This window comes from Haliotis asinina, chromosome 2 (genome assembly GCF_037392515.1).
Source record: "Haliotis asinina isolate JCU_RB_2024 chromosome 2, JCU_Hal_asi_v2, whole genome shotgun sequence".
Classification (NCBI taxonomy): Eukaryota; Metazoa; Mollusca; class Gastropoda; order Lepetellida; family Haliotidae; genus Haliotis; species Haliotis asinina.
This window is the reverse complement of record NC_090281.1, coordinates 93,549,890-93,563,881: the sequence shown is the minus strand read 5'-3', so window position 1 is coordinate 93,563,881 and position 13,992 is coordinate 93,549,890. Positions and strand designations below refer to the sequence as shown.

General features: G+C 39.7%; 1 protein-coding gene across 2 annotated transcripts in view; it reads right to left on the bottom strand.

The window, feature by feature from the left end:
* Nucleotides 1-3,988: 3,988 nt before the first annotated feature.
* The window catches only part of LOC137274617 (ATP-binding cassette sub-family C member 4-like), a 52,728-nt gene continuing 42,724 nt past the window's right edge, over nucleotides 3,989-13,992 (bottom strand). For both annotated transcript variants that reach the window (XM_067807913.1, XM_067807914.1), the window contains exons 19-29: nucleotides 13,423-13,670; nucleotides 12,791-12,867; nucleotides 12,348-12,498; nucleotides 11,476-11,712; nucleotides 11,205-11,311; nucleotides 10,611-10,808; nucleotides 9,680-9,835; nucleotides 9,221-9,310; nucleotides 8,910-9,082; nucleotides 8,512-8,617; nucleotides 3,989-8,028 (exon numbers count right to left, since the gene is read on the bottom strand). In XM_067807913.1, the coding sequence (XP_067664014.1) occupies nucleotides 7,708-8,028; nucleotides 8,512-8,617; nucleotides 8,910-9,082; nucleotides 9,221-9,310; nucleotides 9,680-9,835; nucleotides 10,611-10,808; nucleotides 11,205-11,311; nucleotides 11,476-11,712; nucleotides 12,348-12,498; nucleotides 12,791-12,867; nucleotides 13,423-13,670 (1,864 nt within the window). In that variant the 3' untranslated portion in view covers nucleotides 3,989-7,707. The remainder of the gene's footprint in view (nucleotides 8,029-8,511; nucleotides 8,618-8,909; nucleotides 9,083-9,220; nucleotides 9,311-9,679; nucleotides 9,836-10,610; nucleotides 10,809-11,204; nucleotides 11,312-11,475; nucleotides 11,713-12,347; nucleotides 12,499-12,790; nucleotides 12,868-13,422; nucleotides 13,671-13,992) is intronic.

Sequence of the window (13,992 nt, the reverse complement as noted above, 5' to 3'; positions counted from 1 at the left end):
GTCAAGATACTAGAGAGTCTACCGGCAAACTCAACACTGTTCATCAAAGTCTACCTAGGGGAACCATCGGTGAATGATGTCGAGATCGTGAAGGGGATCAAACTCGGGTGGGTGAAACGACACCAGTATCAAGTTTGCAACGTTTACGTGCGGGTGGGTGTCGACTCCAAGACCAGTCTGCAGGGGGTCAATGTGATCGTAGAAAACAAGATATCACTAATCAATATCTTCCTGCCTGACAACATACACTTCATGGGTATTAAGTTAACCCCTGAATTATTATCAGAAAACCAGTTGGAAATTATATCATAATAGTATAATAATGACTAATCATCATCCCAACACTACACTTAACGACCTGGGAGATACAGAGGGATTCGATCAGCCTGGTGAGGAAGATGAATTCTACATCCTACACTTCAAAGACAACATGTACAGACCGGTGCCGTTACCAGATTTTAAAAAACCTAAATGGCTGATCAACTTAACACCCACCTCACCTTATATCACAATAGACGAAAATAATTGGATCACTAAGATTAGGAACAACGGTATCTGGGCCGGGGATTTCATTCCGGAGAGGGGATTAGCACCCAGACAATCTGATGGTTACGACAAAAATGGGTTATCAACTTACTTCGAAAATAAATTAACATTTAGTAATCCTGAAATAATAACCCCCCCTTTCACACTCATCATAGAAGTCTTCTTTACGGATATATTCGATAGAGACCCCCCAATAGTACACCAAATTTTACCCGGGGTGTCAATACGCTGGGGTTACACAAGAAACCAATATTGTCGTATTGTTATACAACAGGATACCACGGGTCCTATAAACCACTTAATAAGCCCCAGTGGGGTTTTTATTAGAATAGGATATTTTATTAGCCTCTCACCTATTGCCCTGACTAGTAGTCTAGAACTTATAGGCTTCAAATACATTGATAGATTTTTAACTGAACCCCAATTAAAATATCTTTCAAAATATATATTATAGGATGGGTCTGTACCCAGTCGTAGAGGAAGTAGCTAAGACGTTAGAAACCGTAGATGGGTTCCGTTTGAGGCAGTTATGTGATGTAAAACGTCAACTAGAACAAGACCGTGACACGCGGAAAGCACTATGTAAAAAATATAATAGAGCTTTCAATATCGTGGATGGGGCTGACACTACCCTTATGGCAACCAGCATGGGACTAGGGGCGGCAGGCGTTGGGTTGTTAACCACCATCGTGGCTGCACCTATAGTGCTAGGTATTGAAATAACGGCTGGGGTGGCAGGGTTGGTAGGGTTGGCGCTTAAGTTAGTATCACGCAGGCTTAATCGTAAGGCATTGAAACACGACGAGATCAGGGTTCTGGCCGAAGCAAAACTCAACACAGTGAGTGAGCGAATTTCCACGGCACTCTCTGACAGTAAGATCTCAGAAGAGGAGTTTAGTTCAATCCTCTCTGAACTCAAAAAATATAACGGAATGAAACAAGATATTCGATCCAAGTCTCGTAAGTCTGCTATCAGCGAGGACGAGAAAAAAAAGTACATAGCACAGGGAATACAAAAAGCCCAGCAAGCCTTTATTATGAACACCAAAGAGATCGTAGGCGGTTCACATTAAACTGTTTCATTGATATAAACATAACATAGCCGTAAGCGAGCCACCGATCCTATATGGTCAGTCAAAACTTACAACATAGATAAAGTGGATATGTACTACTTGAGGGATGGGCCGGGTAGGGGGTTTGTAAGAGAAGAATTATTGATCGTACCGTACGGCACAGTGTTACCGCCTGCCAAGTCACGGTAAACGTGATGGCGTAGCTTTGTAGTAGGGGTAATAATAGCAAGAGCTAATGGTCCCACCAAAGCCTCATTTAGTAAATGAGGCTTTTTAGAGGGGTTTTTGAAAAGTGTTTTCGGACTATCATTCCCTATACTACTTTTAACATATTAAAATGATGAAGCATACAATGAGCAGTCCAAGGTCTTGACATCTAACTTATATACTGATTGCATTTCCAACATCAAAGTCATAACTGTTACTTTTACTATCCTCTAATACCTGCATGTCTGTAGAACATCAGCACCATGGGTGCAACTTTTGAGTGAGAGATGAATTAAGACAAGCATTTCTGAATTCTTTTTATAGAACTGGAATATATTTAGGAGTTCTGAATGCAAAACAATATAGCTGCTTTTGATATTTTATGCAACCAGGTCACTGGTGGAACTACTGATGGTGTGTTGAAAATGTTATCCTCTTTGGAGGTTTTCTCACAGGTGTCCAGTGTCAGAGTTTCAGTGAACTGAAGGTATCCAATGTCAAAAAAACACTAGTGGGAAATGGGGAACCAAACACACAATTTCAGTATTACACAGATTGGGGAGGGATGTCATCTCCTGATAACATTGTCAGTAATATAAGGTGAGGATTTATAGTAATACAGTGATGCATGAAAAACTTTCCATTTTTTAGCCTTTTTTTTGAGGAATGATCATTGTTCAAGAGTGTCAACATGCATTAACTTTCAGAACAGCTCAGCATTACTTCCTCCTTATATGTTACATAATACAGGCCGAGTTCAGTATGTGAGTGCAAGTGAACTGGTTGATGGAAACAAAGCTACATTTTAACGACATATGTTGGCATTAGAGTTCACTAGAGTGTCTGAAACACAGGTGCATTTTAACTACATATGTTAGCATGAGATTACCACAGTGCCAGTTGTACATGTCTACCAGTTGAAGTCCACAGGGATATTACAAGCCTTACACTCAGGACGGGTGGGGTTTTGTCATTGGTGCAATGTGATACTAAGTATCAAACTTGTTATTTGTTGGTTTCTAATAAAACTATTTAAATACCAGATCTGGAGTTAAGTTAAGTGTTCATGTTTTTTGCCTATTCCAAAAATTAAGGAATAGGCTGTATATGATGGCAAGGAGGCCTCTTGACATCCTCAGTATGGTTAGTTGGTTTGATACACTGTTGTGCCACAGCCTGCAGTATTCCCTGCTAATTGGTCTGACCAGACAATCCAGTGATTTGACATGACTGTCATCCCAATCTGCCAGGGTACAAACCAGCAATCAACCAAACGGACAAGTGGGTTTAAGATATAAAAAGATCTGTTATGGTCCAGGGCCTCCTTTCACAAAGCACTAAGGTGATTGTAAGACACAAAGGTAACCTTAGTGCAATGTTAAGAATAGTAAATCTTTGTAAAGGTTGCCCCGTGAAAGGACATCTTTACCTGGGGATTTCAAGTAAGGAGTGATCTCTATCAACCTATGCCTGTCATATGATGTGAATAAAAGGAATTACAAATCAGATATTTGGGCAGAATGTGTACCACATATCTACCCACTGGTGTGTAGTGTCTGTCTCAGACACAATACTATAAAGGGATGGGCATGTATTTGGAATATTCAGCACATAACAAGAAAGACACCAATGCATATAAAGACATCATGATTTTGACGTGTGTTCTATGTTTCTACTGGCAAGAATGTGGAGGTTGGATATACCTGGAGAAATGTTGCTGCACAGTAATCTGGGGTGCACTATCTTCTAGTACAAAGTGTCCAATATTTCCTATCAATAATGTCAGCATTGGTGTAATTTGGAATCTGAGCTCTGCCATGCCGGAATTTCAGGGTAAAACTGGTCCCCAATAACCTGTGCTGGCATGGACGTTGTCTTTGCGATCATTAGTCTCCCCTGATCTTCCAGTCCTTGGCCAACTCCAGTTATGAAAGACAGGTATGGTACTAACAAACCAAGGAACATAATTGAAACCAACAGTGATTTGGACCTACAATCATCAGCATCTGGTGCACCCAAGGGACACAACTGTGCACAGCAACACTGATGAGTGGGCCACCTGACTTAATGTATGTGCCAGAATGTCAGTAGCTAGGTAAACTGGCGCTGCAATTGTTTGGCGATGCACAAGCATCGCTGGACAAAGACACAGACATAAGACGCAGAGAGTAATACTTTATTTACATGCTGTACAAAACAAGTGTAAAAATATACAACTACATTGTAAAATGTACAAATTGAGTAGCAGTAACATCAGTATCAGTCACAAGTCATTAAGTAAAACATGTTACATAAATGGAATGTATAAGTAATATTGGACACAGTACTTTATAATGCTTCATGTGGTCCATGCATGGCTTACCCTGCTGAACAGTATAGTTTATGTTATATCTCCTTGTACCAGAAAGCCCAAAGCCATAGATGTTTACCACATTCTTTAGAATTGGTGCTGACAAACCCATGATCAGGGCAAATCTAGGATTTGACCTCATGATCATAGGTGCCTGGTACACCTAAAGGGAGACAACTCAGTAGCTAAATGCAATGCCTTAAACTACTGAGCCACCTGATTTCAATTAAAGTTTTATTACCAGTGATTTGAAAATCATTTAACACCCTCAATGTTGTGATATGAAATACCAATTGGAAGCAAGGGATGCCCTTGCTAATATACTCCAATACATTAACCTGTCCTTATCCAGTGCTATGTCAATCAAAAGCTAAGAGTGGACCCCAATGTAACATCTGTAGAATTCATTCCAATGTACAGCAATCTAATCACAAAAACTTACCTGCAATGGTGCTGGATGTGATAAAGTCACAGCACAACAGGTACTAGATTAATCTGGGACCACTTCCACAAAGTGAGTTTAGCTCTACAGTTGTTGTCAGTCTGTTGAAGTATAGGAATTTATAAAGTCACAGCACAACTAGCACTTTATGAACATGGGACCACCTGTGTGGACAAGATAAAACTGCACTTTTAGTAACATCACTGTCTGTGGTGTAAGGCTAGCTTCTGCTATGTTCACTCCCTGAACAACTGCCATCCGTTACATGTATATAAATTATTAAAGTGTATCACAGATTCAGAAAAAGAACTATAATATTTTGACTAGTGAAACAAAGCATATATCATCATTGGCAAAGAAAACCTTTGGGACTAGACAAGTCAGACACAATGATTGCTTTGTGAACATATCCAATACATTCGCGGAAATGATCCCTGTGAATGAATTAAATGAATCTTATCCTGAAAAATACATTAACACATGATTTACTTAATAACAATGCCTCTCTGTGAGAAGACCAGGCATACCCTTGTCAGGTGAACACTACACAAACTCCAACCATCCAATATACACCATGGATGCATTTGTTCTTGTAGACACCTCAATTTCGAATCAACAAGAAAACAAATGTTCCTTCGATGTCAAACCCTTTTAGATGAGACTGAATAATGTATCCACAACATAAATAACACAACTTTCCTCCTCATAGTCACACCTGTCCCTTAATGTTCATTTTCAACATAAACATGTGGATGGTTCTGACACTTCAATTTGGAAGCCTTGATATTGATTGGCTGATTAGGAAGTTCAAGCAACATGACCTCCAATGAAGAGAGTGTCAGCTATTCCCAAAGAGGCTTATATTAGGGATATATCAGGTGAAGAAGTGTTAGTCATCCTCATCAACTCAAAGAGTTGGACAAACACTCAGAAAATATCAATATGAAATGTGACATGTTAGCATCATGAGACAGGATGCAATCGGCCCTGATTCAATATACATAATAATGTGAAATATCATACATTTATACATTGCTCACCTCATTTATACAATATAATCTGTAACCATGGCAACAGCACATCAATATATGAAGTGCTCCCTGATAATGTGAGATCTGATATTAACAGCACATAAAATTATAATACATGTACATCAATGATCTTGTTTCCTTTCACATCAGAAAATGGTCTCAAGCTTGTGGTGATAGGTGAGTGAATGGTTTAGTGCTCAGGGCCCAGTTGCTCAGCGCAGGCTTAGTTACAATCAATCTTAGGCAGCCACAATCAACTTTACAATCACCATACAATTGCCCTAATCCACTTGCACAAAGACAATCTAAGATTTAAGGTCAAGATTTTAACTAAGATTGAACTCTTTAACCTTGGAGGCAGACATTACTTAAACTCAAACACAAGTGCGCATAGCATGCTTCACAAGTAAAACATGAAACTGGTTACTGCACGCAACACACACACCTCCCTCAATCACACCTTGCATGAAAAAAAATCCCACAAATCTTTAACAGAAGCGAGTGCGTGCAAGATAACTTCTATTTTTCTTCATAGCAACTGTCTTGATTTATGAACTCAGAGTGTTATATTTTTTACAACCACAGAAATACCCACCCATTTTTATGAAAATATTGAAATATGGAAAATACATAAATAGATTTGGGTCTAGATATACTGGCATACTTATTATGAAAATAAAACACAAAATTCAAACAAATCTCCTTATAATGTAGCCCTATTTCTTTGAAAATATTTTTTTCTCATTGTGAAAATCCTGCCTCAGCAAGTGAATTTTTCTGTTTGATGAATACTTGTTTTCTATATTACATGCATAGATTAAAACCCCTTGTCTGACTCAATTTCAGATTTAAGAATTAGAAAGAAACTTGATCTTACACATTATCTAATCGTTGATTATTTATGTTATAAACTAAGACAAAATCCTTATAAAAAAACACATATGTGGCTCTGTGTGATGTCACAACATTAAAAACATTGGACATGGCAGACTTTACGGCAACGACATAACATGCCAAGGGAAACCACTCCCCTCTGAAAGCTAAGATTAGTTGCCCTTGAGTTACTGAAAAGGTCATAGCTATTGCTAGTCACATGCAGACACCTTTCGTTACAATCCTTTCCTTGATAATCAAAAAACGTATGTTGTTCCAACACTGAATTGGGTAGGAATAGTACTTCACGATATCGACTTGATACTTATGTGGTTCACTACCACATATAACAATGTTTCAGACATTAAATTGATACTGCATTCACTATATTGTTGAAGAGTTGAGGCAAACCGTACAGTTTTATGCAACATTAAAGCAATCTCCAAACATTAAGCTGATTATTTGCGTGAATCAGACACTAACATGAATGTAACTTGCAATGATCTTAACCTGTGATTGCTTTGTGCAAGTGGATGTAGCCGAAGCCTAAGATTGCGATCTTAAGTATTTACAATAATTGTAATGCTAAGATCAATCTGTGCAAGTAGGCCAAAATTTTCAGTCACCTATCAATTTTTTTTCAGTAATTTGAAGGTGCTCAAGATGACCTAGGATTTCTGTTGGAGATAAATCTTGTGTTGCCAAATGAGCAGTGTGCAACATTGTGTGAGTCAGGATTTCTGTTTGATCATGTCAGAGCAAGATGTAAGCTAAAAGTACATGACCAAGGATAACTTTGGATCTGCAGATCAAGGTGGTTAGGGGAGACAACTTTTGTCACTTAGCTTTAGCCCCTTCGCCCACAGGGCCACACCATACTCAAAAGTTCCCTTGTAAAAATAATGATGAAACCGTGTCCATCCCATGATCAGGAACACTGTGTATTTCTAAATTGTTAGAATTATATAGAAGTGCAAATAGTCTGTCAAAGAGGACATCTGTTAAGCAGGAGGACATCACTGACATAAGGAGCTGCATCATGTTCTGTGAGCTGATGATCAATGAAATGCTGTTGTAGGCAATGTAAAAAAAAAGTCTTTGCTGTACATCAAAGAAAGTCTTCTGTAATTATCCAATATCACATGGTTCAGGGATATCCTTCATGAATATTCATGACAGTAAATGCTACAAGCGATTGGTGGAGAACTTGTTTGTTGGCAGCTGATTTAGAACTCCAACCAGTCTAGATGAATGGAAGGTTGGTAACACATTCAGATTGTTGGGGTGTCGGAGCTGGTTCCGAGATGAGGCACCCTCCTCAAAGTCTTCAGGGTTGATATTGGGAGCAATGTATGGTTTATTTTCATACTTATCTTGAGCTAGTTTCTTGAGCCGATGCAACTCGAACATACCAAGTTCATCTGTCAATCTGAAGAACTTGCTGTTTCTATTTTGTAGTAGAATATGAGGGGATTCAACCTCCTGTATTTTACCTTCAGATATCACCTGGGGAAATAAAAACACCTGTTATCCACACATGGTTGTCCAATGTATCCAAATAAAATCTGTAAGTGTTCCACACACTGGCATGTCATAACACATGGTATGCACTGCATACAGCTATATCAGACAGGTGATAATGGACTGGACTGGACAGGTGAGCTGTATGTATCAGACTGGTGAGCTAATTGGATCAGACAGGTGAGCTATATATTTCAGACAGGTTAGCTATGTGTATCAGACAGGTGAGCTATATGTAATAAACAGGTGAGCTATATGTATCAGGTAAGCTATATGTATCAACACACTCTCTATAACCCTGTCTGTGTTCTCTACCATGACCAATATGCATCACATTATGCATATATTATTGCTGCAGGTGAGGTATACATATAAACATAGACTCCATAATCAAAACTACATATCCATTATTGTATCATGCAGGTGAAGTATGTGCAACAGGCCAGTTGTATGTATAAAGATACTCACCATAACTCTATCTGTATCTATTACTGTGTCAGGCAGGTGAGCAATGTGTATCAACGTACAATGCTCAAATTTAGTTCTCAGCAGCTTTTGAATAATTGTATTGCACCTGAAATGGGGAAAAACAATGATAACAAAATATCAGCTGGGCATTTATCATAAAGAAAGGACAGCAACAGATGTACATTACTCTTTACTGTTTAAAATTAATTTTTGATTTACTTTCTACCCCACACTATGATTTGCTTAATGGTTCATTTGGCAAACAATCTGTACTTGTTCCAAACAAATAATTGCACCCCATGAAGAATATCCTTGCTTCTGTCTGCAGTGAAAGTGTCATTATATCACTTGATTCACTGGACATAAAATATTAATTCTTAAAAAAACCTGTAACTCACCTATAATCAAGGCTTGTTGTAGGTTCCTCATACACAACTATCTTGGACTGGCGAAGCATGGCACGAGCCAGTCGCAGCAGCTGTCTATGTCCTGTCGAAAAGCTGTCAATGACTGTGGTGATGTCTGCGTACAATCGCTGTGGCAGGGTCTCAACGAAAGATGACAGATTTACCTGTTGAAGAGAAGGTAAGTGAGTGTTCTGGGAAGACACAGCTTGTGACTAGCATTGTGGTAGCTATATGAATTTTCAATCATTTCAATTTCACCATTTTTACGCTGAAATAAAAGTAGTGTCTGATGATACTGTTACCTCCTCAAGTACCCTCCACACTTGGGCGTCTGTGTACCTCGAGATAGGGTCCAGGTTCTGACGCAACGTGCCAGTGAACAGAGTCGGATTCTGGGAAATACAGATATTGCAACAAATGAATTTGAAACTATCCATGAAACACTGTTAAATTTTTATAAACCTGAACAACTGAGATCAGGATGCTTCAAGAGATTCATTCACCTCCTTTTCTACTGCCCTTTTCTGACCCGTACTCAAGGTCACTCATACAATGTTACTGATGCAGACTAAGTTATCATATGTACAAATAAAGTGTTATCATGTGTTATATCATTAGTATTGTCTATACAGTGGAATAAAAGACTATATAATTTGGAATGAGATATAAGATGCATTTACAATATCTATGAAAGAGTAGCTCACTTAGACTGGACACATAAAGTTTCTGATTGTAAAGAAACATTCAATTATTGCTTGTACCTGTTGTATAACAGCTATCTTGTCCCGCAGACGCTGCAGACTGACATTGACAATGTCAATGCCATCAATACGCACCACACCTACGTAGTCATGGAGACGAAATAGAACAGACATGAAGGCTTTCTGTTCAGCTGCCGTTTTAAACATTATGCCCATCTGGAAGTAATCAAATCTATGATATTAGTGACTTTAAAACTATATGCATATCTTTCTCATAGCAAATATTTCACCATATTCCACAAAACCTGTACCTTTTGATCCAACGCTATTGTTACTTTTGTACATTTATCAGATGCAATGATAAAGATGTTAGACTTGACTGTCAACAATGAGAACAAGGTTGAGTTATGAATTTCAACTTTTTTATCACTGCAATATTTCAATGTAACACAAGAGGTAACACAAAGAACTATGTAACACAAGAGGTATAAATGCCACAGGGAGACGGTCAGAAATATTCTTGCCATGATGTCTGCAAACCACCCCATAAAACCTCCCATATCTCATACATGCATGAGGGGTCCTGTAAAATCTCCCATATCTCATACATGCATGAGGTGCAGGACACCCTATCAGACACCCTATCCCCTACACAAGGGCTTGGATTGAAACATTCAATGACCAGCAACTGTCGCAAAAGGGCCATGTAAATTTGTATCAATTCACAAATCAAATTCTTTTCAACATGGGTTTCAGGTTTCCAAGAGGTCAGCTAGACTGAGACAATATCTTCTAGGAAGGGCTACTCAGCACTCGATATGGAGGTAGTTCACCTCCTGTCTCCTTCACCAGGTCATTTATGCAGACTTGTGAAAACAGACCTTCATTTCTAATCCCGACCAAGGTGTTAATATGGGATAACAGAATGTACACAAACACTAGACAGTCAACCCCACCCACCCATCTACTTTCATACTCTTAAACATCTCACCTTTTCTTCTGCCCGGATACAGCACCACACCCCCTTGAGTGGGGATGGACCTTTCCCAGGGTGAGACACAGACACACCCTCAAGGGTGATGATCCCGTATTGAGGCCACATCAGGGACGGCTTCACCTCAGTGTCTACTGCAACGTCTAACTCAGGAGACATCTGGTAATACTGAAGTAAACGCTCTGCGGACTTCATCTGAAACATGGATGCTATGATCAGACTGTCATCAGTGGCCTTGTTCTCATGCACATAGGATTTAGGAATATATTACAAAAATATATACTGTATTAGGGAGGGAGGCCACTGGGGACCTATTCTGTCTGAGAATCCCAGAAAGAAACAAGCATAAGGGGACCTGTTCTGTCTGAGAATCCCAGAAGGAAACAAGCATAAGGGGACCTGTTCTGTCTGAGAATCCCAGAAGGAAACAAGCATAAGGGGACCTGTTCTGCCTTAGAGTCCTTTGGAGACTGAAGCATGGACTTCCTCAAACCTGTGAGAATACCAACTGAACTAGGGGAACTGGGCGGATTGGTCAGTAAATTCACACCAACAAGACCCAAGGCCAAAGATGGAAGAGATGCTGTTTACCTTGAAGTGGACAGCTGCCGACTTCCTCATGGCAGGGTGCTGTACATTGAGCAGGTTGAGGGCATAGAAGAGAGACAGTCCTACCAGACTACTCGGCATCCATACACCTGGAGAACACACAGTTAATGTCTACTCTTCATGGCTCAAGGACAAAAGATAACATCAACGGCATCTTATATCTTAGAGATCCAAAGAAAAAGACCTCTGTAAAATATGATAACCTCTTTCGCTAGTTCATCCAAAAATCAGTCATTATTTGCTCAATGCTCACCTTGATACTGAACAACCAATATGGCACCAATAGTCACCCCGACCACAACAAGGAAGGCAATGATGTCGACTCTCATCCCAAACCACCGATTAGCAGCAAGGTGAAGGTAACATGCTGCTGTACTACGGTCCTGACTCACGTCAAAGTTGTGCAGAAATCGCTGTTCCACACCAAAAGCCCGCAAAGTCTGTATCCCTTCCATGCTGCTGATTATGTGACCTCCAACTGCACTCTTAGCTGAAGGTCACAGATGAAGGTGAAAATGGGAGTAAGATCTGGATATGGAACTTCCAGTAATGTGCTGTCTGTACTGGTTTGGACATGACCCAACATCCCAGGTCAGTACCTGGCTGAAGGAAAACCAAGGTCTATAGATAGTCAACTTCTTTATTGCAGTGAGTGAAACGTTTCCGTGCAGGCACTGACACCATTATCAAGCCATTACTTGATAGTGGTGTTATAAATATGCCAAAACATGCATCACACTCATTGCAAGAAAGAAGATGACTAATCATAGAACTCAGTTTTCATTCACCTATACAACTTCTAAAATATCTCTCAAAGAAACAATACCTGTCTGTTTAATTTATTGTTCAACCCTGCACTCAACCATGGCAGTGTGGTTTGTGACTGATTCTGGTCTGACATTTGTGTGCTGTTAGCTGAAGTACTGATCTACTCAACTGGGTTACAATGTATCAACCACCAGTCACTTGCAACACAAATTCTAACCCTGACCTTGAGTAGATATTTCTGGACAAAATACCTGTGTGCCAAATACAAAGGATACTCCTACAATATGGTCAGACAAGACACTAGCACCATAATCTTTTATGATTATAGAAATGATGTTGCTGCTTTTAAGAACTTACATGCCAGTTCAATCTTTTCCACGTCCTGTGTTGACTGGTGGAAATAGTGTCTTGCCACAATGAAGGCGATGGTCAGTGGAGTGACCAACAGGAGCAGCCAGTAGTTGGTCCCTCCAACCACAATCACAGTGGCTATCAGCAAACTGAACGACTGAAACAGGTAGGAATTTCTATAACTTGTATACACATGTGAAGTGAAATGTAATTAGAATGACATAAACATGAAATCCTGTTTGTAACATAATATTAACATGTAATTAGATCTGTAACATAATATTCACGTAATCATGCTTCTAATATAACCTTCCAAAACCAGCCCAAGCAGACATATTTTTAATTTAACATATACTATCTGCAGTGACAGAAATGATTTACAATGTTATTCTGATTTACCAAATTTAGTAAAAACATCTTGACATGTGACAAGTGAATCCTGAATATACCTGAATACAGTCCAACAGTATTGGTGGCATAGTGTCAACAATTCCAACATCCCGCAGGAAACGACTCAGAACTCCACCTGGAAACATCACCCTTTTAAAATACACATATCACTGATGTCAAAGAATGTCATGGGGATCTCCATGTTGTTAGGACAGGGTTGTGGGTGACATTTCCTGGGCTGTTGATGTCAAAGAAGGTCATGGGGATCTCCATGATGTTAGGACAGGGTTGTGGGTGACATTACCTGGACTGTTGATGTCAAAGAAGGTCATGGGGATCTCCATGATGTTAGGACAGGGTTGTGAGTGACATTACCTGACTGGTGACATCAAAGAAGGTCATGGGGATCTCCATGATGTTAGGACAGGGTTGTGAGTGACATTACCTGTACAGCTGATGCCAAAGAAGGTCATGATGGACCTTGATGGATCATGGGAGATTCCCAAATGTTAATGACGAAATTAATAAAAAAAATATAGGAATGATTCCAGTTGACTAAAATATGACAGAAAATTTACTGACGGACACAGGGTCCTGCAGATATATGAAACTGCTGGTTCAATATAATAACAACCTTCGCTAGGACTCCGGGCTGCTGATTATTTTGAACACTGACTGTAGGTGACATTACCTGGACTGTTGATGTCAAAGAAGGCCATTGGCGCCTCCAGAATGGATGTGAGGGCCAGGTTGTGAAGCACCTCAGCTGCTCTGTTGGCCAGCCAAAAGAAGAATCCTGCCTGTATGAAGCTGAGAAGGACTGTGAAGAAGACAAGGCCTAGATAGATGTACACCTTCTCATCCAGTATCCAGATGGCTGGTCCAAACATCGTCACATTGATCACACTGCTCTCATTGTGGCTCTGGAAATTCTCAGACCTAAACAGAAGTATCTCTGCTTAGTATTTTCAGGAGCAGTCATGTGTAGGTGGATTCAAAATAGCAAGCAAATGTATCAGACTAAAGAAATGTATCAGACTAAACACACACATTTATTTATATAGGTGAAGCTGTTAAGAGTAAGAGAGCGAGTATAGTTTTAGGCTGCTTTCAGCTATCACCAGCATGATCATCGTAACACTACACTTAGCAAGATACTGGCAATGGTCTGGAAATGTCTTGACCATCTCACCAAGCCTAACCAACTGTGCTTGGTTTCCTTTAACAACCAGCACACTTTATTCCAGATTCAATCAAAACC